The sequence below is a fragment of the Piliocolobus tephrosceles genome, chromosome 13, assembly GCF_002776525.5.
Source record: "Piliocolobus tephrosceles isolate RC106 chromosome 13, ASM277652v3, whole genome shotgun sequence".
NCBI classification, from domain to species: Eukaryota; Metazoa; Chordata; class Mammalia; order Primates; family Cercopithecidae; genus Piliocolobus; species Piliocolobus tephrosceles.
This window is the reverse complement of record NC_045446.1, coordinates 106985752-107010167: the sequence shown is the minus strand read 5'-3', so window position 1 is coordinate 107010167 and position 24416 is coordinate 106985752. Positions and strand designations below refer to the sequence as shown.

The 24416-nt window shown below is 49.1% G+C and overlaps 1 protein-coding gene across 1 annotated transcript in view; it reads left to right on the top strand.

Annotated features, from left to right (window-relative positions):
* Positions 1 to 24416, top strand: part of BACE1 (beta-secretase 1) — a 30930-nt gene that overhangs the window by 1841 nt on the left and 4673 nt on the right. Inside the window, exons 2-8 of the mRNA XM_023208312.1 lie at positions 17828 to 17916; positions 19448 to 19664; positions 20789 to 20926; positions 21610 to 21744; positions 22991 to 23092; positions 23761 to 23910; positions 24151 to 24322. Of these exons, the coding sequence (XP_023064080.1) occupies positions 17828 to 17916; positions 19448 to 19664; positions 20789 to 20926; positions 21610 to 21744; positions 22991 to 23092; positions 23761 to 23910; positions 24151 to 24322 (1003 nt within the window). The remainder of the gene's footprint in view (positions 1 to 17827; positions 17917 to 19447; positions 19665 to 20788; positions 20927 to 21609; positions 21745 to 22990; positions 23093 to 23760; positions 23911 to 24150; positions 24323 to 24416) is intronic.

Below are 24416 nucleotides of genomic sequence, written 5' to 3'. Positions count from 1 at the left end.
CCCAATTACTTTACAGAAGCCAGCCTTCCTAGGTGCATGCTCCCCAGCCCTACCTCTCAGCTAGTCAAAAGCCTGGTCTTCCCCACTTTCTCATCCTCTTTCCTGTGCACCATAACTTCCCCAGAAGTAGTCTCCAGTGGGAGGTTGAGGGGGCAGGACAGAGGCCAAATCCAGGCCCTGAGCAAACAGATTGCTAGATGATATCGTCAGGGAGCAGCGGGTATGCAGAGACCTGGGACCTACTCCTGTTTCTGCTACTGATATGCTTTGCAAACTGTATATGGACCTCTTCTCAGGAGAGGGAGCTTGGGGAACTATGCATGATGCAGGACAGAGCTGCAGAACCCACACAAGCTTTGAGGTCAGACAGTCCATGAATCCCAGCTCTACCACCCACAGCTTTTCCTCTTCTCAGCTATGTGGCCTTGGGCAAATTGCATAACCTCTCTGAAACTACTGTCATGTCTTTAAAATGAGTAGAAAATGAGATCTCCTTTGCAAGGTAATTGTGAGGATTAAGTTGTGAGGGTTAATTGTTCTAGGTGCTTTCACCCAGATCAATGCACCTGCATACAAAACTGACCTCCAACAAATATGAAGTCATTTTATCCTTGTCTGGCCTGTTCTGCCTCTTCTATGCTATGTAATGAGGCATAAAAACTTGAATGTCCTGGGCCTCCACGTTTTACATGTATAACACTGGGGTATCCTGTAATCCCAGCACTTTGGGAGGGCGAGGCAGGCAGATCACCTGAGGTCAGGAGTTCGAGACCAGCCTGACCAACATAGCGAAACCCCGTTTCTACTAAAAATATAAAAACAATTAGCTGGGCGTGGTGGCATGTACTTGTAATCCCAACTACTCAGGAGGCTGAGGCAGGAGAATCACTTGAACCCGGGAGGCAGAGGTTGCAGTGAGCCAAGATTGCACCATTGCCCTCCAGCCTGGGCAACAAGGGCAAAACTCCGTCTCAGAAAAAAACAAAAACAAAAACAGCCGGGCACGGTGGCTCATGCTTGTAATCCCGGCACTTTGGGAGGCGGAGGTGGGCAGATCACCTGAGGTTAGGAGTTCGAGACCAGCCTGACCATCATGGAGAAACCCTGTCTCTACCAGAAGTACAAAATTAGCCAGGCATAGTGGCACATGCCTGTAATCCCAGCTACTCAGGAGGCAGAGGCAGGAGAATAGCTTGAACCCAGGAGGCAGAGGCTGCAGTGAGCCAAAATCGTGCCATTGGACGCCAGCCTGGGCCACAAGAGCGAAACTCCGTCTAAAAAAAAAAAAAAAAAAACTGGGGTATCCATTACTGTACTTCCCTGATCCCCTGAAATAATGCATACATCCTGTGGCCCAGTACTTAGCAGAGAGTAATTGCTCAATAAATGTCAGTTCCTTCCTCACTCCTTTCTAGAAGAGAAAAGTGGGCTTAAAGTTCAACACCAGTCCAGGAAGCTAGTGCCAGGGAGCCCACAACTAAAGCACCTGTGTGGCTTGCACTATGGTTTCTAACTAAGCCTGCATCAGCCAGTCTCTGCACTCTGGTGGCTTGGACTCTCTCCCCATCTGTCTGCAAGAAGGACGCCCTTTCTTCCTACCTGGCGCAGCTGCTGTAAGTGCCAAATGAGAACTTGGATGGCATTGTATTCTGAACAAGTAAAAGAGAAATTTGGGGAGCACTTTCTCTGTGTTAGGCAGTTAATTGCTGGTGCTTGGGGGCTGATCCACAAACAGACAAGAAGATAAGTTTTCTGCCCACATAGAGTTAGAGTGGAAGTGAAAGGGCGGAAGTGACAAGTACAAGGTCATCCATGCAGATATACTCAAAGCAAGGTCTGCAAACCCTCATTGGAGTCAGCTAAAAATGTAAATTCCCTGGCCCCATCCCAGACCTCTAGAGACAGTCTCTCTGAGAATGGGGCCCCGCAGTTTGTGCCTCAAATTTGAGAACCATTTATGGCCAGACGTGGTGGCTCACGCCTGTAATCCCAGCACTTAGGGAGGCTGAGGCGGATGGATCACGAGGTCAGGAGTTCGAGACCAACCTGGCCAATGTGGTGAAACCCCGTCTCTACTAAAAATACAAAAATTAGCTGGGTGTGGTGGCACGTGCCTGTAGTCCCAGCTTCTCAGGGCACAGAGGCAGAAAAATCTCTTGAACCCGGGAGGCAGAGGTTGCAGTGAGCCAAGATCACGCCACTGCACTCTAGCCTGGGTGACAGAGCGAGACTCCATCTCAAAAAATAAAGAAATAAAAACATAAAGAGTAGGACTGAAAGACACAGGCACAGGGGCCCTCACAACAGTGCAGGTGTGAGGCCCTCTATGACAAGGAGGGCATTAGGCTGCGATAAGATGGAAAGAGAAAGGAAGGGTAAGATGCAGAGAACGTGCCAGGGCAGGTGGGGAAGATTTGGTGACATTGGTGTAAAGGGAAAGGAAGAAGGCATCAATGACGGTTTTAAGATTCTGATCTGGGGTGAACTGGAGGATAACAAGACTGTGGGAATAGGAAAGGTGGCAGGAGGGGATGGCTTATAGTACTTGTATACACATTTATTTGTTTGTTTGTTTATTAATTATAGGGTCTCACTCTGTTGCCCAGGCTGGAGTGCAGGGGCACAATCATAGCTCCTGGGCTCAAGTGATCCTCCTGCCTCAGGCTCCTGAGTAACTGGGGCTACAAGCACATCCACCAGGCCCAGCTGATTTTTTTTCAAATTGTCTCACTATGTTGCCCAAGCTGGTCTCCAACTTCTGGACTCAAGTGATGCTTCCACCTTAGCCTCCTATTAGTTTGTCCCTTACAGCAATTCCTGCAATATATAAAAGGACAACTTCAGTGAGCTGTGATTGCACCACTGCAATCTCCAGCATGTCAGAAGGTGACAGAGACCCTGTCTCTAAAAAAGAAAAAGAAAAAAGAAAGAAAAAGAAAGGTCTTTATCACTCACAGTGTCTAGCAGAAGAAATGGGGTTGAAAGGTTAAACCACTGGCCAGGTAGAAGGCCAGTAAGTTAAGACCTGTTTTGTCCTTGTTCTTCCTACTATGCCATTTGTCTTGGGGAAGAAGAAGTTTATCACAAGCATCCCTCTTCCATTCTCCTATTACACCTGGTGATACCTCCATTACTACACTTGTGACAACACAACTGCTTTTGTGTTTGCTTCTCTCATAAAACTTCAAGCTCTGGCCAGGTGCAGTGGCTCATGCCTGTAATCCCAGCACTTTGGGAGGCTGAGGCAGGAGGATCATCTGAGGCCAGGAGTTCAAGACCAGCCTGACCAATGTGGTGAAACCCTGTCTCTACTAAAAATACAAAAATTAGCCGGGCATGGTGGCAGGCGCTTGTAATCCCAGCTGCTGGGGAGGCTGAGACAGGAGAATTGCTTAAACGTGGGAGGCAGAGGTTGCAGTGAGCTGAGATCGTGCCACTGTACTCCAGAGTGAGACTCTGTCTCAAACAAACAAACAAAACTTCAAGCTCCTAAGGACAGTGTCTTTTAAATTTTATTTATTTTGCAGTTATCCTTTCTTTGCGTTATAATAATCTGTAACAATGCCAAGTTCAGAATATACACCTAAAAAACATTGAGTGAATGAATACATGAGCTGCAAGTCTCTAAACAGAACTGTTGAAGGGCAGTTGTAAATGCAGAACTGTAGCTCTTGGAGAAATTATTTTTATTCTTTTAAATGAAAGGGCCGGGTGCAGTGGTTCACACCTGTAATCCCAGCACTAAGGTGAGGCTGAGGCGGGCAGATCACCTGAGGTTGGGAATTTGAGACCAGCCTGGCCAACATGGTGAAGCCCCATCTCTACTAAAAATACAAAAATTAGCTGGGTGTGGTGGCACGCGCCTGTAAACTCAGCTACTCAAGAGGCTGAGGCAGGAGAATCGCTTGAGCCTGGGAGGCAGAGGTTGCAGTGAGCTGAGATCGCGCCACTGCACTCCAGCCTGGGTGACAGAGTGAGACCCTGTCTCTAAATAAATAAATAAAAGGATGTTATCTCATTTTGATATTATGAGCATCACTGACCAAACACAGGATAATAAGGTAACTGTTAGGAGTGAAATTTGGTGATAGTCAATTCAGTGTAACAGATATTTATTGAGAACCTACTGTGTGTAGAAGAGAAAAATCATGCCATAGTCTTAGCCCTTGGGCAGCTCACAATCTAATGTGAGACATAGACATAATACCTAAATATTACACAAGACCAAATGCATTTGGTACAAATAGTGGAACAGTGGGTCTTGGAAGTGCACAGAAAGAAGCAGCTACTTCTGACGTGGTATTAGGGACAGCTTGCTGGAAAAGGAGGTTTTTGTTTTGTTTGTGTGTGTGTGTGTGTGTGTGTGTGTGTGTTTTCTTTTGAGAGGGAGTCTTGCTCTGTCACCCAGGGATCCACCCGCCTCGGCCTCCCAAAGTGCTGGGATTATAGGCATAAGCCACCACCGCGCCCAGCCAAAAAGGAGGTATTTGAATAAGACCTCGAAAGAGGAGAAAGCTTTGCAATATGGAGAGTGGTGAGAAGGAGCGCTTCATGAAGAAAAGCGTGAACGATGGTGAGAAGCCAGAAGGCATGGTGGGGATGCGGGGCTGACAGGACTTTGGGTTTTATTCTGTAAACAGTAAGGAACCGTTGTAAGTATACGAGAAGAGGGATGATATCGTCTATTTCAGTTCTAGGAAAACAGCTTCAGTATGCAGGATGACTTGGAGAGTCCAGCATCATGACTCTAGACGTGGAAACAAGGATCTCAGGATACATGGGTCTGAAAGAGGGTGGTGGCAGTGAGGGTAGAAAGGAGGAATCAGTATGTGTCCATTGTTTAACCAGTTATTCTGTGCACTTGATGAGATGTATGGGGTGAGAGACAGGCAAGAGGAGATGATGGCTTTGTTTAACCTCTCTTTTTGTCAGGGAACAAAGCAACAGGGGCAAGCTTTTGAAGCACAATATAGTTTTTTTGTTTGTTCGTTTTGAGATGGAGTTTCACTCTGTCGCCCAGGCTGGAGTGCAGTGGCGCAATCTCAGCTCACTGCAACGTCTACTTCCTAGGTTCCAATGATTCTCCTGCCTCAGCTTCCCAAATAGCTGGGATTACAGGTGCCCGCCACCACACCCAGCTGATTTTTTTTGTATTTTTAGTAGAGACAGGGGTTTCACCACGTTGGCCAGACTGGTTTCAAACTCCTGACCTCAAGTGATCCGCCCGCCTCAGCCTCCCAGAGTCCTAGGATTACAGGTATGAGCCACCACACCCAGCCAGGAAGCGCAATATAGTTTACCAAAGTTTATGTTTATTATTCTGCTTTAATTATAAGGGATAAGTATTAGCATACTCATTTTGGGGATGAGGAAACTGAGGCCCAGAGAGACTAAGTGTCTCGTCCAAAGTGATTCCGTTAAGAACAGAGCAGGGGTTCAAATCTAGGTCTTTGGATTCTGAGTCCAAATACTGGGGCCTGTCCTTCCTGTGTTCTACGATCTGGGACATGTTGGTTGCCTTTGAGAGGCTAGTGGGTCATCCTTGTGGAAGTGTTCAGCCACCAGCTGACAGTGGGAATCTGGAGAGAGGTTAGAACTGGACAGGCAGACAGGACTCATCCACAGAGAGGCTGTGAAAGCCAAGTTAAAAAATAGTCTTGTTCGTTGACGGAACGGAGAGGGAAAGGAGAAAAATGATTAGGGAAAGAATATTAGGTGTAGACAAGGAAGCAAGAGAAAATGATCAGAGCAGTAGAAAACCATGAGGGCTCATGGTCTCAGAAACCAAGAAGGGCCAGGTGGTTTTTCTGTTTTTCCTCTCCTTCCCCCATAATGGCTTCAAACTGTGCTTGGCAGGGTTCTGGAAAGGGACCTCAGTGGTGAAGGAGAAGGCTGGGAGCAGTCAACACTCTAGATCCCCACCCTTCCTGTCACCAAGCCATCCCCATCCCCCTGCCCCAAATCTCCTGAGCCTCCCAGGATAACTTTGCTTTTATTGTTTTTATACAGTGGACTTCTGGGTTATATTTTTTTAAAAAGAGTTTTTATAATAAAAAGGTTGAAAACCATCGAGCTCAAAGAACCACCTTCCAAATCAGACAAAGCCAGCAAGACCCCAGCTCCATAAGTTGCCTACCCTAGTCCCTGCAACCACCACTGGCTTTCCTGGATTGGGCCTCAGGTTGCACACAAGCCCTTGCTAGAGCCCTCATCCTGTCACTCCAAATTCTCCTCTACTCCCCAGACCAGTAAAGAAGAGTTTAGCTGGGAGTGAGGGGGCATTGAGAAAGAGTGTGCTCTCTCTAAAAGCACTAAGGTGGAAGGTCAGGAACCCTTCTTGGGCCTCTCCAATAAAGGGCTGGGCAGAAAATTCCAGTTGAAAATCCAGGAAGAGGCCAGGCACAGTGGCTCACTCCTGTAATCCCAGCACTTTGGGAGGCCAAGGCAGGTGGATCACCTGAAGTCAAGAGTTCAAGACCAGCATGGCCAACGTGGTGAAACCCCATCTCTACTAAAAATACAAAAATTAGCTGGGCATGGTGGCACGTGCCTGTAATCCCAGCTAATTAGGAGGCTGAGGCAGGAGAATCGCTTGAACCCAGGAGGCGGAGGTTGCAGTGAGCTGAGATCGTGCCACTGCACTCCAGCCAGGGCGACGGGGAAATTCTGTCTCAAAAAAAAGAAAATCTAGGAAGAGAAACACCTCCCAGGGAAGTGCCCATACCTGATGACTAACTTCTGTCTCTCCTGGGAGCCTTCTCTTTCAGGTGCCTGGGCAGGGGAGAGTTCTGGGAAGGAGCCAGAACATTTTCTGAGTTCTGGAGCTGCCCTGAGATTCTCCTGGCAGGATGCAACAGCACCTGAGTACATCCGTAGTACCGCAGCCTCGGGTACTGTAGCCAGGTGGTTCCCAAAATAGGAGAGCTGGGCTGTGCTGGGGAGACTTTTAAGAATCAGCAGTACTGGGGGGATTCTGACATGGGGCAGCTGGGACTCCTAGGTCATTTTCCTCAGAGCACGCTGGCCAAGCTCTGTCTCCTCCCATGCTAACTTATCCTCGGTCACCATATCTCCCGAGCTGCTGTCACTCTGGGGCTGCTCTCTCTGCTGCCCACCGTAGGCTGGGTGTCTTCTTGCTTGGTCTTTCAAGGTCAGCGAATCCCAACGGTGTTTTTTGTTTTTTGTTTTTTTTCTTGAGACAGGGTCTCTGTTGCCCAGGCTGGAGTGCAGTGGCACGATCTCGGCTCCCTGCAACCTCCACCTCCTGGGTTCAAGCAATTCTCCAGCGTCGGCCTGCCAAGTAGCTAGGACTACAGGCGCACGCCACCATGCCTGGCTAATTTATATATATATATATATATATCTCTCCTGTTTTTTTTTTTATTTTTTTGGTAGAGACGGGGTTTCACTATGTGGCCAGAATGATCTCGAACTCCTGACCTCAAGTGATCCGCCCATCTCAGCCTCCCAAAGTGCTGGGACTACAGGCGTGAGCCGTTGTGCCCGGCCCCACCACTTACTCTTTTCCAAGGCCTGTGGAGGTTTTGACAGGTAGGACAAGGAGTGAGTTCCACATCTCCCAATGACTTGAACAAACAAGCCCATGTGCTGAGCATGACACAGGTGCCATGGGGGGAGATGCCAGAGGTCAATTCATTTTCAGCTGAGGACAGAGCAAGAGAAGATTCAAGCCACTGTAACCTGTGGGTGGGACAAGGTTAAAGAACAGGAAGGACTTACTGTCTGACAATGAAAAGCAGGTGGTGAATAGCTGCCGTGATACCTCGTGGAGCGTGGGTTTTGCATGTGGGTTCCGCAGAGGCTAAAGGTGCTGAAGGGATGCCTCAAGAGCCAGCACAGGCAGGGGATGGAAGCAGAGGAAATCAAACCTTCCCTTCAAACAGAAGATCTCTGCCTTTTTCTCTCTTGTACACTAGGATCCTGCATACAATTGGAAAAGGGGGAAAGGATTCTGCTGCTTCATTTATTTTATTTTATTTTATTTTTTGAGATGGAGTCTTGCTCTGTCGCCCAGGCTGGCGTGCAGTGGCGCAATCTCGGCTCATTGCAAGCTCTGCCTCCTAGGTTCACGCCATTCTCCTGCCTCAGCCTCCCCAGTAGCTGGGACTACAGGTGTGCCACCACTCCCGGCTAATTATTTGTATTTTTTAGTGGAGACAGGGTTTCACCGCGTTAGCCAGGATGGTCTCGATCTCCTGACCTCATGATCTGCCCGCCTCGGCCTCCCAAAGTGCTGGGATTACAGGTGTGAGCCACTGCACCTGCACCTGACTGATTCTGCTGCTTTAGAAAAAAAAAAAAAAAAAACTTTGAAAACTACTGTCACAAATGTTTGGACCATCGACATCCATTATTTTATTGGAGTAGGAGGCACTGATAAATATTAATTGAGCTGGCCGGGTGCAGTGGCTCACACCTGTAATCCCAGCACTTTGGGAAATAAAGGCAGGTGGATCATGAGGTCAGGAGATCGAGACCATCCTGGCTAACATGGTGAAACCCCGTCTCTACTAAAAAAAAAAATACAAAAAATTAGCCGGGCGTGGTGGCAGGCGCCTTTAGTCCCAGCTACTTGGGAGGCTGAGGCAGGAGAATGGTGTGAACCTGGGGGGCGGAGCTTGCAGTAAGCCGAGGTCGTGCCACTGCACTCCAGCCTGGGCGACAAAGCGAGACTCTGTCTCAAAAAAAAAAAAAAAAGTTGAGCTGGGTTAGAGGCTGCGGAGAAATGGAGCATCCCATCCAAAGGGGGAAAGGTACACTAGGTAAGGTTTGGGGTGACCCAGCCACATTGGGACTCCTTGAAAAACCAGCCAGAGGTGGGGTAAGTGGCACCAAGGAGCCTGCTTGCTCCCAGGTACCAATGGCCAGCTACTGCCAGGAGAGGCAAGTGGAAGGCAGAGGAACTAGCTGGGAAAAGGAGTCCATTTGCACAGGGTTGGCTGATTTGTTCAAGGTGGGAGGAACCTGGACAGGACCCAGTTGCTGGACTCTGAGGCAGTAGCTGTGTGCTCTGTTGGCCATAAGCCCCTCCCAGCTGCTGACTTTAGGCTTCTTTTGTCCTTCCTTGCCCCCTTTTCACAGCCTTGGGTAAGCTCAGGTCTGGAAATCACTTAGGAAAAGCAGATGAAGCTGACTCACAAGGTTCTGGGACCAAGGAGCCCTGGAGTCACTATAACTGCTCTAAGAACCACAGGACCCTGGGTGGATATTCACCAACATGGTGAAACCCCGTCTGTACTAAAAATGCAAAAATTAGCTGGGCGTAGTGGCGAACACCTGTAATTCCAGCTACTCAGGAGGCTGAGGCAGGAGAATCGCTTGAACCCGGGAGACGGAGGTTGCAGTGAGCCAAGATTATGCCACTACACTCCAGCCTGGGTGACAGAGCGAGGCCCCATTAAAAAAAAAAAATAGCAAGAGTCTGTAGGGTCATGGGAATTAACTGCAGGGAATGAGGCACTTGCTGTCAATTAAAAAAAAAAATCATATGGAGCATCTACTCAGGGCTAAGTAACAATTAGGTAATAAGCAATACAAACGCTCCCTACCCTTGTGGAGTTCATAGTCTGTGGGACAGGCAGACATTAAATAAATGATTAAAAGTGTGAGTGGTAGACAAAGAAGCACAGGTGCTACTGAGGATCTGTAAGAGGAAGAATCTAATCTCATCTGGGTGTCAGAACAAGACCTTTGAGAGAAAGGATGTTTCAAGTGTGATGTGAACATCAGAACAGGGAAAGAACGTTGCAGACAAATATATGCAAAGATGCACAAGTAAGAGATCATCGTGCTTTAGGGAAACTTCACAAGAAGCCTGGTGAGGAAAGGGAACTGGCAAGAGATGTTCACGGGGTTGACCTATGGTTGGTGCCTTCAAGGTCAAGGACCCCAGGATTTAATTCAGATAGTTTGTGTCAGTTATCTGATGCTGGGTAACAGACTACTCCAAAATTTAGTAGCTCAAACAAGAGTCATTTTATTTTTCAGGATTCTGTGTGTTGGCTTGTGATTTTTCTATAAATCCTACCTGGGCTCACCCATGTGGCTGCATTCAGCTGGTACATCAGCTGGGGAATGGACTAATCCAGGCCTGTTGGGCCTCTGGCTCTGTGAAGTCTTTCATTCTGAAGGAGGCAAGACTGAGTTACTTCACATAGAATCTGAGGACAGCGTTCCAAGAGGGCAATCCCCAATGCACAAGTGCTTATCAAGCCTCTCCTTGCATCATTTGCTGATATCCCGTTGACCACAGCCAGTCACATGGCTAAGCCCAGAGTCACTGTCAGAGGGGATCCCGCAAGGGCATGTGTGGGGGGCGGGGTGGTTCATTAGTATAACAATCTACCACATACATCTTCTCCAAGTGGGAGAGACGGGAAGGCCAAGGAGATGAAACACCACATTTAAGCCTTGGTCAGAACCAATGGATTCTTATCCTAGCCTTGTGGCTTGTGTAAGACGGGTGAAGTTGCTTACTCACTCTAGGTCTCACTTTCCTCCTCTGTAAAATGGAAGGCCTCTAAATCTCAGCTTCAGCTGAAAGCCTTGTTATACAAGAATACAGGCGTCTTTCCTCTTTAACTGTGAGGCCCACACAGAAGAAAACAGACTTCCTATTGAATAGGAAGAATTGGAGCTAGAGCCCCCACTCCACAGGCTTTTGCAAAAGTGCTATGACCTTGGGGTAGTACCAAGAAAGGGTGTGGATTCTTAATAACGAGAGATGGTTCAGAACTGGAAAGAGTCCCCATCTCTCCAGGCCACTAAACAGATGCCCCTTGAAGGCATTTTTCTTTTTTTTTTTTTGAGATGGAGCCTTGCTCTGTTGCCCAGGCTGGAGTGCAATGACACTATCTTGGCTCACTGCAACATCTGCCTCCCAGGTTCAAGCAATTCTCCTGCTTCAGCCTCCCGAGTAGCTGGAATTACAGGCACGTGCCACTACACCCGGCTAATTTTTGTATTTTTAGTAGAGACGGGGTTTCACCATGTTGGACCAGGTTGGTCTCGAACACCTGACGTCAGGTGATCCACCCACCTCGACCTCCCAAAGTGCTGGGATTACAGCCGTGAGCCACCGTGCCCGGACCCCGGCATTTATCATCCAGAAGAATCTGAGCTATCACTGCTAGTGAGAGCTGAGGCCAAGACAGGTGGGATTTGGGGAACAAAGAGCTTACCCTAAACTTGCCAGCTCCATACCTGCCTCATCACCCAAGATCTAGTTCTGAGAACTGCAGGGGAACATGCAGAGTGGAACCCGGGCAGGTGTGCCTTTCCCTGTGGGGCTTGTTATGCAGAGTGGAACCCGGGCAGGTGTGCCTTTCCCTGTGGGGCTTGTTAGCACCTCCCAGGAAGCTGCTGTCCCTCTGAGGCCCCCAGGGGCACGTTTGTTTGTTAAATGATTGACATTGGCCTAGTTCTGACCCCAGGCTGCAGCTTCCTGGGCATCTGACTCCTGGGTCTGCCTGACCCCAGGGGACAAAGATGATGGCTCCAGGATCACAGGCTGCGTAAATACAGGCAGGTGTCATGCCTGGGGCCAGGTGAGAGGAAGGCAGGTCTAAGCTAGAAGCTGATACAACAGCTAAAACACCCATGGTTTGGGAGCCACTGAGAGATCCCTCCCGATCTCCCAATCCCCAAAAAAATGTTGATTAGCTCTTTCATCTTTTCTTTCCTTCAACCATTCATTCATTCAATAAATATTATTGCCAGGCACTGTGATACCTTAGTAGAATACTATGGACACCTTAGTAATTTTTTAAAAAATTCTATATGAGGGGAGGTGATATTCAATGTGTAATTACAGAGTGACAAGTTCTGTGGAAGCTTTTATTTTATTTTACTTTATTTTATTTTATTTTAAGATAGGGTCTCACTCTGTCACCCAGGCTGGAGTGCAATGGCTGATCTCGGCTCACTACAACCTCCACCTTCTGGGTTCAAGTGATTCTCATGCTTCAGCCTCCCGAGTAGCTGGGGATTACAGGTGCACGCCACCATGCCCGGCTCATTTGTGTTTTTAGTAAAGACACGGTTTCACCATGTTGGCCAGGCAGGTCTTGAATTCTTGACCTCAAATGATCTGCCCGCGTTGGCCTCCCAAATTGTTGGGATTACAGGCGTGAGCCACCGCGCCTGGCCTGGAAGCATTTAAGAAACTATAACCTGGTCTCTCTCCCTAAGGAAATCCCTTGAGCTCAGATGGCAAGATGTGTAGGGGATAAGTAGATAAACCTGCAAGTGGAGAGGAGGATGGTCCAGGCAGAGTGAAGCTGATACAACAGCCTTTGCAAGAGGGACCATGGCTGGTGAGGGGAACTGAGATGAGGTCAGTGTGGCTGGCAGCAGAGCTTTACGGGTTTTTTGTTTTGTTTTGCTTTTGAGACAGAATCTTGCAATCTTGCTGTGTTGCCCAGACGATTGCAGTGGCACCACCTCATCTTACTGCAATCTCCACCTTCCAGGTTCAAACGATTCTCCTGCCTCAGCCTTCCAAGTCACTGGGATTACAGGCGCCTGCTACCATGCCTGGCTAGTTTTTGCATTTTTAGTAGAGATGGGGTTTTACCATGTTGCCCAGGCTGGTCTCGAACTCCTGACCTCAGGTGATTCAACTGCCTCGGCCTCCTAAAGTGCTGGGATTACAGGTGAGAGCCACCACACCTGCCCAGCTTTACGTTTTTAATAGCAAAGGAAAACTGTTTACATAGGAGGGTTAACAGTCAAATTTGAACTTTGAATAGATCACTCTGGCTGCAGTGCAGAAAACAGATTGGAGAAGTCAAGAGTGGATGTGCCAAAAGCAGCTGGGAAATTATTGTGATATTCCAGGGTGAGCTGATGACGCGGGCCTAGGGGCAGCAAAGGAAATAAGGAATGAATACATTCAAGAGACTTGTAAGGAGGCTTAATTGGACAGGACTTGTTAATGCACTGGATAGAGAGATGAAGAAGAGGAAGGTGTTAGGATACCTCTGATACTGCTTACTTACAGAACAGATGGGTGATGATGCCATCCACTAGTATAAGGAATACTGGAAGGCAGCCACCAGATGGGCAGGACCATGTTGGGTCAGCTTAGGACATCCAGAGTTTGACCTTTTTTTTTTTTTTTTTTGAGATGGTCTTGTTCTGTCACCCAGGCTGGAGTGCAGTGGCACAATCGTGGTTCACTGCAACCTCCAACTCCTGGGCTCAAGCGATCCTTCCACCTCAGCCTCCCGAGTAGCAGGGACCACCAGCGCCCACCACCATGCCTGGCTAATTAAAAAAAAAAAATTTTTTTAGACGTGGGTGCGTGTGTGTATGTGTTGGCGGGGGCGGGGCGGGGGGTCTCACTATGTTGCCCAGGCTGATCTTGAACTCCTGGACTCAAGTGATCCCCTCGCCTTGGCCTCCCAAAGTGCTGGGATTACAGGTGTCAGCCCCTGCACCCAGCCCTTGAGGTATCTTTGAGGCACTTGGATGCGTGCATCGGGAGCTCAAAGGAGAGGAAAAAGCTGGAGTTAGGAGCTTAGATGTCACCAGGATCTAGGGAGAGATGGCTTAGTGGGAAAGGGTCGTTATAGAGGAAGAGGGCCAAAGCTCAAGCCTTGAGCCTGCCAAGGAGACAGAGAACACAGGACCTGAGACGACGAAGGCTGACTTGAAAAATACCTTCAGTGTTTGGTGACATGAAATCACCGGTAACTGTAGTAAGGGCTGTTTTATAGTGGAGGAATGGAGGCGAAACCCAGTTTTAGAATGGGTTGAGGAATGCGTGGGAGGTGAAGAAATGGAGACAGCCTGGCTAAGTGCTTTGGTTGTGAAGGGAGAGGAGAGAGGGGAGCAGGAGGCGGATGTGAGATTAAGGAAGTTTTTTGTTTTTGTTTTTTTAACGAAGAGATGAGCATCTGTAAATGTCAACAGGAAGAATTCAAATTTGGTGGAGATGGGGGCAGGGTGGGGTGGCTGTATCTATGTGAGGGAAAAGGGCTAAGGAAGAGGTGGGTGTCTGGGAAGGGAGGAGGGAATTGGCTCCCCAGCACAGGTGGCAGCTCGTGCGAAGCCTGGGAGGAGCAGCCGCAGGCAGGTTGGTGTAGTTGGCTGTGAGAGATGAGGGCAGTCCCATCCCCTGGTCCTGTTCAGTGACTCCAGAGGGGAGCCCAGCCGCTGGGGTTCGGTGACTGCAGCCCCTCCGCCGCTGCGTCTGCTCGGGCGGCCCTGAACTGCCCTGTTTCATAATGAGTGAGCAGTGCCTGAGCCTTGCCTCGGGCTCCTGTCCTGTAAGAGCCCCCCACATCCCCCCTTTGGAATGGAGGAGTGGGGAAAGGCTGCCTGGACCGCCCAGGGCTCGGATTAGAAGCGTTGAAGGACAGGACCAGAATGACTTTCCTCGGGCGGGAGCACACTGAAGAGGGCAGACAGCTCGACATTTGCTCGGGAGAGAAGCCCAACTGTTTATTCTGTTTTTTTTTTTTTTTTTTTTGTTTTTTTGGTGGAAGCTGGAGAGGGGAGGCAGACAGCAGTGGGGACCTGAAATCGTGGTATTGGGGTGGGTGAGACGGATGGGAGTGGGGGGGAACGTGCCTTCCTGGGCTCAGCCTGGGCCCCTTTGAGGTTGAAGGGGGAAAGGGTGGGGCTAGAAGGACAGCAAGAGTGCCCAGGGCCTCCGGGCGGGTGGGAGTACTCTGCGGAGAGCTCCCTCCCGCCTCACAGGAGAGAAAGGGGGAGGCAGGGAGGGGCAGGGACAGCAGGAGCCCCCAGGTCAAAGCTCCACTCCAGTGTAAAGCAGTAGCCATATTTGCCTAGAACTGGCCGGATGTTCCCTCCCGTGCACAGGCCGCAAAGACCTGTTGTGGAGGAGATCCTCTTTCTTTGGGGTCCAGTGATAGCAGGGAGCCCTGTAATATGAGGCCAGACCCCATGCTGGGAGCTGAGTCCTGGGAATGGGGAAGAGGGTTCCTGGGGAGAGGGTGGGTGGGTGAAGAAGCCTTTTTAATCATTAACCTGGTTGATTACATCTGACCTGCTGAGCCTCCCGGCTCTATTGATTTTCTCTGAAAGCGCAGCATCTGGAGCTGGTGGCTGCCCAGAGACCGGGGAGAGAGACCTCGGGTAGAGAGAGGTAGGGGAAGAAGGGCAGGGAGGGGGAATGGAAACCAGGCCAGGAGTGGGGGGCTGGGAAGGAGGGAGGAGACAAGGTCTGAGGGCCAGGACATTGTCAGAGGAGTCTTTGGGGATGTGAGGAGGCCAGGAAGTCTAAGCAGGCACTCGGTTGGGGGGTGGGGGGCGGTGCACAGCCAGCACAGCCACAGACACACCGCGGAGAGCAGGAGGGAGCCAGAAAGGATCTGGCAGAGGATGAAACTGAAGTCCAGAGAAGCACAGTGGTCTGCTCAAGGTGACAAGGTCTGAACCTGCACCAAAACTGAGGTCAGTTGATTTCACTGGATTGAGGAGAGAAGATACAGAAATGAAGGCCCCTGGGGCAAGGGAGAAGCTGAGGTGGTGGAAAGTCGGCAAGAGACTAGATGCAATTTACAAATTACCATTTTTCTGAAGGTGGGGACTTTCCTTTTTTTGCCTGTGAGGATATAGTAGACATTTAAAAAATGGCTCTGGTCTGACTGAAGGTGGGGTCAGGCCTTCAAAGGAGGAAGAAAGGGCCAAGTAGAAGTGATGCTAGAGGCCGGGCACAGTAGTTCACGCCTCAGCACTTTGGGAGGCCGAGGCAGATGGATCACCTGAGGTCAGGAGTTCGAGACCAGCCTGGCCAACGTGGTGAAACTTCATCTCTACTAAAAATACAAAAATTAGCCCGGTGTGATAGTGCACATTTGTAATCCTAGCTACTCAGGAGACTGAGACAGGAGAATCACTTGAACCCAGGAGGCGGAGGTTGCAGTGAGCCAAGATTGCACCACTGTACTCCAGCCAGGGTAACGAGAGCGAAACTCTGTCTTAAAAAAAAAAGAAGTGATGCTAGAAAGAGCTGGACAGAAGGGAACAGCAAGAAGACACCTGTCCCTCTTAGCCAAATCCAGGGCCCTGACAAGATGGGTTTTCACCAGGACATTTTATGGGGCTCCTGGCTCCCCACTGTTTCTGACAGTAGGATTCCTAGGTCTGTGTCACCTCTGAGACAGAAGGGGAGCAACATACTGGTGGCAGGGACAGAACCACACGCATGGACACTGATGTGCCATCCTGGTCCCCACAGGTCCCCGCACCAGTACAGCTCCTAGAATAGGTCTTCTCTGAGCTGGAGGGGATAAGCCAGAGTGCTTCCTGGGAGAACAGAAAAGGAGCAGGGGGCTCTGAAGACAGAGTCAGTCAGGTACACAGTGAGCAGGGGCGATGTGACGGTAGAGAGACATGTGAACGGAGACAGCACACACACCACATAGCTCTGAGATGATGTGCAAAATGTTATGACTCCATAGACTGAAACAGACACAGCATCTCTTTTCTTTTTTTTTTTGAGACAGAGTCTTGCTCTCGCCCAGGCCGGAGTGCAGTGGTGTGATTTCGGCTCACTGCAACCTCCGCCTCCTGGGTTCAAGTGATTCTCCTGCCTCAGCCTCCCAAGTAGCTGGGATTATAGGTGCGCATCACCATACCCAGCTAATTTTTGTATTTTTAGCAGAGATGGGATTTCACCATGTTCACCAGGCTGGTCTTGAACTCCTGGCCTCAAGTGATCCACCTGCCTTAGCCTCCCAAAGTGTTGGGATTACAGGTGTGAGCCACTGTGCGGGCCTCAGACACAGCATTCTAAGGCCATGTTGAGAGTGCCAAAGGAAACCAAGATATTTTACCCCAGAATATACTACTTTGACATATTTTGAGTCGGCTGTCAGAGGGCCAGCACACAGAAGTGGCCCTGCAAAGCTGGCTTTTGAGGGAGATTTGCATCTGCAGAGAATCTGCCTTGATGCCACCTGGCTTTCTCTGAGGCCCTCCCTGGTCCAAATCTAGGAAAGATTAACTGAGAGTCTGACATGTTTAAAGGTCTGCAAGAAACATATATCAACTGTTCTCTCTGAGGGGTGTTACCTGTGAGGTTTCATTCACACAAAAAGACCACCTTTCCTGGCCTGGCCTCCTCTCCCTCCCATAACTATTTCTGCCAAAGTCCAAGTCCCCATTTTTTTTCTTTTTTTTTTTGAGACAGGGTCTCATTCTGTCGCCCAGGCTGGAGTGCAGTGGCATGGTCTCAGCTCACTGCAAGCTCCACCTCCCAGGGTCAAGTGAGTCTCGTGCCTCAGCCTCCTGAGTAGCTGGGACTACAGGCATGTGCCACCATGCCCAGCTAATTTTTGTATTTTTAGTAGATACAGAATTTCCCCATGTTGGCCAGGCTGGTCTCAAACTCCTGACCTCATGTGATCTGCCTGCCTCAGCCTCCCAAAGTGCTGGGATTACAGGGGTGAGCCACTGCACCTGGCCCAAGCTCCCATTCTTTCTGTAACCTCAAGATGGTATAAAATCAACCATCTGGCTATTTCTTTGACTTCGTGTATTTTTTGACTCCCATGCATGTTAGTTCTTCTACTAATCTGCCTTTTTTCAGTTGGTTTTTCAGCAGACCTTCAGAGGGTGCAGGGAAGTGTTCCTTTGGCCCCTGCAGCACCGCAGGACCCCAAGTCCTGTCTGTGGTTGTTGTGGTCACGGGTGCCAGCCTGGACCAGTCCTGCATTGTGGAGCTTCACTCTGGACATTCCAAGGGGCAGACTGTGCTGGGGGGTGAGGGATAATAAAGGTGGTGTGTCTGAAGCCTCCTGTCTATACCGTCTTTTCTCTCCCCTTTCTCTGACAGCTCAACATCCTGGTGGATACAGGCAGCAGTAACTTTGCAGTGGGTGCTGCCCCCCACCCCTTCCTGCATCGCTACTACCAGAGGCAGCTGTGAGTCCTGGGGAGAGCCCGGGGGAGGTACCTTTTCCAAGGATCCAGGGCCAAGAAGGGTCAGGGGAGAGGTACAGAGAGAAAGAGTCGATCCTTAGATTTTCTTCTTGCCAGGGAAGGGGAAGGGCGAAGAAAAGACAGTGACCAGGAGAGACAGGGTGAAGTGGGTGGTTAGAGGAGCTATACCATGGGAAAGGGTGAATTGAGAGGTAGCCAGGAAGTGCTTCAGTACTGAGACAGGGCAGCCTCCTGCGAGAGGGAAAGGAAGAAGGGCCAATAGCTCACAGAACAATCTTAGGGTGCTCATTTTCTCTGCCTGAATGGGGAGACGAAAACCCCACATCCCCTCAGTGTCTCTCAGTTCTCTGACACCACCAGCTAAGTCTAAGCTGAACAGGCCTCTGTGATAGCTCCCCTTGCTGTGTTCTTACCCAGGGGCCACTCTAGGTGGCTTTGCATAGTCCAAGGACATGAAGGAAAGGGTCTTCCATAAACCCCTCTGCCTAGACCAGTATCAGAGTACTGAAAGCTGAAATATCTCCTCCATGCACCACCCAGGGTGCCACCAGTTGGATTCTGCTTACTGGTGAAAGGGGGGTTGAAGAGGACTGGTGAAAGCGGGGGAATGGTGAAAGGGGGGTTGAAGTGGGCTTTAAGGTAAGAGGCAGTGAGGGATAATCTGGAAGCCCCCTTAGCATAAAAGCAGGAAGAGGAAGGGATGAGAGGACACCAATGTCTGAGACATCTGTGTGTGCAAACATGAGTAGAAGCTTAAATCCTATCCTTGGATTTGTAGGCAGCTGCAAAACCCACCTTCCCTGTTTCCTCCTTTAATGTCCCGATCTAAAAGAAGCAGTCAGGGAGGAGCGTGCAGGTAGGATCGATGAAAGGGCATTCATTCCAGCTCCTCATCCCAGTCCCCCACCACACACAGAAGCCCTGGTTAGTGGTGTGATTAAACACAGGTGGGGCTGCGACATGTTGAGCACATTTCACAGAAGCGGTATGTAATACCAACCTGCTCTTCTGAGATGCTTGTGCAAACCCCTTCTCTAGAACTTGCTGTAGAGGTGCCACATTCACCCTGCCTGGCACTTTCTCTACCACTCGAATGGTACCACTAGGTTCCAAGGCAGTAAGAGAGTCAATGGTTCCTTTTCTCTGGGAGCTTGATGGAGCCAGAGGGCGGAAGAGATGCCCGCTAGCTGCCCCTGCAGCAGCAGCAGCAGCAAGCACAATGCACAAAGCCCAGGCTTGTTCTTCACAGGGCCTGAGCTCAAGATCTAGGAATATGAGCAACAGAGACAGGAGACCAAGCCTCAGCAATGGTTCCCTTCATCTATTTGCAAGCCCACTTTACACTCTGTTCTGGGTGATGAGTCTAGGGATGTTTTGCTGAGCAGCCTGAAAGCACTCTAGGATTCCCCTGAGATGAGATACGGTGGCGTTTGGGAGTAGGTTTAACTGAGATCCTTATACCAGTTTACCAGTTGTGGTTATGCATCCACAGATCTCTACCTTCTTTCCACAGGTCCAGCACATACCGGGACCTCCGGAAGGGTGTGTATGTGCCCTACACCCAGGGCAAGTGGGAAGGGGAGCTGGGCACCGACCTGGTAAGCATCCCCCATGGCCCCAACGTCACTGTGCGTGCCAACATTGCTGCCATCACTGAATCAGACAAGTTCTTCATCAACGGCTCCAACTGGGAAGGCATCCTGGGGCTGGCCTATGCTGAGATTGCCAGGGTGAGAGGAACAGGGCTTGGCCCTATACACTGTATGCACACTGCACGCACAGCACACTACACAGAGAAGGAATTAGAAGAGAGAAGGGGAATTAGCGGAAGGAGGGAAACAATCAGTTTGAAGGATTATTTAATGGGTATAGGGTGGCAGTCTAAATTTTAGCCCTATAGAGGGCAGAACTACAATGACAGAAGCTGTGATAGGTACAGGAATAGGCTGTGGTTTCTATGTACTCTAAGATCTTTTTTTTTTTGAGACGTAGTTTCACTCTTGTTGCCCAAGCTGAAGTGCAATGGCGCAATCTTGGCTCACTGCAACCTCCGCCTCCTGGGTTCAAGCGATTCTCCTGCCTCAGCCTCCCGAGTAGCTGGGATTATAGGTACCCACCATCACGCCCAGCTATTTTTTTTTATTTTTAGTAGAAATGGGGTTTCATCATGTTAGCCAGGCTGGTCTCAAACTTCTGACCACAGGTGATCCACTCACCTCGGCCTCCCTAAGTGCTGGGATTACAGGCATGAGCCACTGCGCCAGGCCACTCTAAGATCTTTAATAAAGGCCCCCATAAATCTGAAGCAGGTTAGGCATAGGGGGATCAAAGATATATGAACCTGGCCGGGTGTGGTGGCTCACGCCTGTAATCCCAGCACTTTGGGAGGCTGAGGCAAGCAGATCACCTGAGGTCAGAAGTTCAAGACCAGCCTGACCAACATAGTGAAACCCCGTCTCTACTAAAAACACAAAAATTAGCTGGGCATGTTGGCGCATGCCTGTAATCCCAGCTGCTCAGGAGGCTGAGGCATGAGAATCACTTGAACCCAGGAGGTGAAGGTTGCAGTGAGCAGAGATTAAGCCACTGCACTCCAGCCTGGGCAACGAGAGCCAAACTCTGTCTCAAAAAAAAAAAAAAAAAAATCTATGATTCTGTGAACCCATCAATACTGTCCTGTTTGCATTGCCAGGGCTCCTGCTAACGCTTCCTCTGCCAAATCTCAGTGCCTTAAGATGGTCTTTCCCAAGGACCATCCCCCAAGCCTTCAAATTTGCCTTCCAGTTTAGACAGGAAGTTGGCCTCTGTCTTTAGGTCCGTATGAGGACTCACTCCTTGTCTCTCTCTGCCAAAGCCTGACGACTCTCTGGAGCCTTTCTTCGACTCTCTGGTAAAGCAGACCCACGTTCCCAACCTCTTCTCCCTGCAGCTTTGTGGTGCTGGTTTCCCCCTCAACCAGTCTGAAGTGCTGGCCTCTGTCGGAGGGAGCATGGTGAGTAGGTCCTCAGAGAGGGGAGGTCCTGGCATTGAGGGAGAGATGGGTGCCATCCTCCCCACTCCCTGAAAGCTACACCATAGTTTTGGCTCTGATACTTAGAATCAGGAGGAACCTCTTTATATTCCCTACCCTCACTTTATTTTTCCATTCTTTTCTTCTTTGAGTTATTCTAGAAAGGAATCAAGGCACCTATGGTAAACTTAGAAAGGAAGGCAATTAGGAAAATTTCAAAGGAAATGAAAACAAGACTTGTTGAATTTAAATTATTCAGTTTGATGGTCAGAAGGCAGAGATATAAAGAAGTTTGTCTATTTATTAATTAATTAGAACAACAGTGAATGGTTCTCCAATAAGCAGAGAAAATAAAACTTATAATATAAACAAATAACCATTCATTCAACATTTATTGTGGCAGTTTAGATTTAAATAACTTTATATCAAGGGCTGTATGATTCTGAAACAAATAATTGAAAATCCCAGAAAGTCTTTTTTCCTGAACACATTTAAGAAACTAGGTATCACTTTGGGCATGATTTGTTTAGAAGCAGGAAGATGAAAAGGGTAGCCTGTAGAAGACCTTGCCACCCCAAGAAATCATTGATCTTATTGCTTGGTCATTGGGGGACTCACTCTCCTTCTGTGCCAGGACACAGGTACCTGCCTTTTTTTTCCCCTAGATCATTGGAGGTATCGACCACTCGCTGTACACAGGCAGTCTCTGGTATACACCCATCCGGCGGGAGTGGTATTATGAGGTGATCATTGTGCGGGTGGAGATCAATGGACAGGATCTGAAAATGGACTGCAAGGAGGTAATAAAACCAAGGGAGACCCAGGGAACGTAAAGCGGTAGGCAGTACAATGTGAAGGAAGCCTCTGGTTATGATGTTGAGAGGATGAGGCAGAAGTAATAGGACCTGTAGAAAGGGTTGGAAGTTGAGCCTAGAACAGTCAGGGGCTTAATGGTCACACAGCAGGATCTGAGGTTTGGGGCCTAGGGACTGGTAGTGAAAAAAAAACAAAAAATGGAACTAGCTCTGATGTCTGGACTCTAGTCACTGCCTTGCTTCCTAGCCTTGGGCAAGTCTTTTGTGAGACAGGGTGATAGAATGAAGTCTGTCTTTGGAGTCTGGAAGACCCAGATCTGAATGTAGCTCTGATTTCTACTAGCTATGTACCCTTAGGCCAGTTACTATTCTGTGTTTCAGTTTCCTTATCTGCAAAACAGGTAAAAACAACTTGCTCAGAATATCAGAGATAATGTATAAAGTGTTTATCTCTGTGGTTGGCAGTACTCAATAAAAGGTAAATCATTTATGTCTTCCTTCCCTAGATTCTTATGTACGTTAAATTAGAATAGATATAAATGTACTAAGAAAAGTTAAAAGCGGCCGGGCGTGGTAGCGCATACCTGTAATCCCAGCACTTTGGGAGGCCAAGGCGGGGCAGATCACTTGAGGTCAGGAATTCAAGACCAGCCTGGCCAACATGGTGAAACCCCATCTCTACTAAAAATAACCAGGTGTGGTGGCGGGCACCTGTAGTCCCAGCTACTTGGGAGGCTGAGGCAAAAGAATGGTTTGAACCCAGGAGGCAGAGGTTACAGTGATCCAAGATCACACCACTGCACTCCAGCCTGGGGGACAGAGCTAGACTCCGTCTCAAAAAAAAAAAAAAAAAAAAAAAAAAGAAAGGAAGAAAAGTTAAAAGCACTATACAGGGTATTTTTATTTTCAAGTTTGGAGACTACCTGCCAACCCAAGATAACAAGAATAAACATTTACCGAGTGCCTTCTATCTTCTGGGCACGATTCTAAGTGCTTTAAATTGTTCATTTATTTAATCTTTACAATAACTCTTTTAGGTAGGTACTATTTTTATCCTCACTTTAGAGATGAAAAAACTGAGGCACAGAGGTTAACTTGTCCAAGCAGGTACACTTAGAAGGTGCCAAAGCCCAGATGCCAACCCAGCCGCGGCCCCAGCAATAACCCCCTACTGCCCAGAGCCCAGCATCAAAAACTTTTGACTCTTCTACCTCTCTCTTTCCCCTCTTAGTACAACTATGACAAGAGCATTGTGGACAGTGGCACCACCAACCTTCGTTTGCCCAAGAAAGTGTTTGAAGCTGCAGTCAAATCCATCAAGGCAGCCTCCTCCGTGAGTGGACTAAGGATGGGGGTAAAAGAGATGGTACAGTGTCAGAGGGAGGTGGTGAGAGTCACATTCTTCAGCAACAGCCAAGATGTCTGCACTTAGACCCTTCTACTCAGAGCTCTTAAAACACTCTTCCCCTCGCCAGGCGTGGTGGTTCACGCCCGTAATCCCAGCACTTTGGGAGGCCAAGGTGGGCAGATCACTAGGTCAGGAGTTCAAGACCAGCCTGACCAACATGGTGAAACCCCATCTCTACTAGAAGTACAAAAATTAGCTGGGTGTGGTGGCGTGAGCCTGTAATCCTAGCTACTCGGGGGGCTGAGACAGGAGAATCGCTTGAACCCAGGAGGTAGAGGTTGCAGTAAGCCATGATTGCACCACTGCACTCCAGCCTGGGCAACAGATTAAGACTCTGTGTAAAAAAAAAAAAAAAAAAAAACTCTTCCCCCTCTTCATGGCTGTCACTTTGCTCATCACACAATCTCCCTGGTACAAAAGTTTGACATCACACTCCCACTGTCTTCCTGTAATTCTTTGGTTGGTTCACCCCTCCCTACTTTGGATATTTCACTGGAAAAGCAAATGAAGGGCCCAGTTAATGTATCCGAACATGGGAGGGGTGAGATGATAAAGAGTCTTTTCCTCATTGTTACCTCTTCTTGTCAACGCAGACAGAGAAGTTCCCTGATGGTTTCTGGCTAGGAGAGCAGCTGGTGTGCTGGCAAGCAGGCACCACCCCTTGGAACATTTTCCCAGTCATCTCACTCTACCTAATGGGTGAGGTTACCAACCAGTCCTTCCGCATCACCATCCTTCCACAGGTATGTCCCAGCCTGAGTCAGGGGGATCGCTCTTAAAAGTACACACTGGGAGACAGTGAGCAGGTGTGGCTTGCCAGAACTTGGAAGACAAAACAGATGAGTAGTGTCCAGTGGTAAAGGGGTCTTAGAAAACCTGTTAGAGCTCAGGGATGGTAAAGGGAAGGGCACAGATGCCTACAAGGCAGAGATGGGGTGAAGGAGAGTGAGGGAGACACTCACCCTGTGATTGCTTACCCCTAGCAATACCTGCGGCCAGTGGAAGATGTGGCCACGTCCCAAGACGACTGTTACAAGTTTGCCATCTCACAGTCATCCACGGGCACTGTTATGGGAGCTGTTATCATGGAGGGCTTCTACGTTGTCTTTGATCGGGCCCGAAAACGAATTGGTTTTGCTGTCAGCGCTTGCCATGGTGAGAGTGCCAGGGCTGAGGGTTTGGGGTCAGTCTCTCCATATTTTCCTTGTCAAACAACAGTTAGTAGACCTCGGCCCGTCAGTTTAGAGGA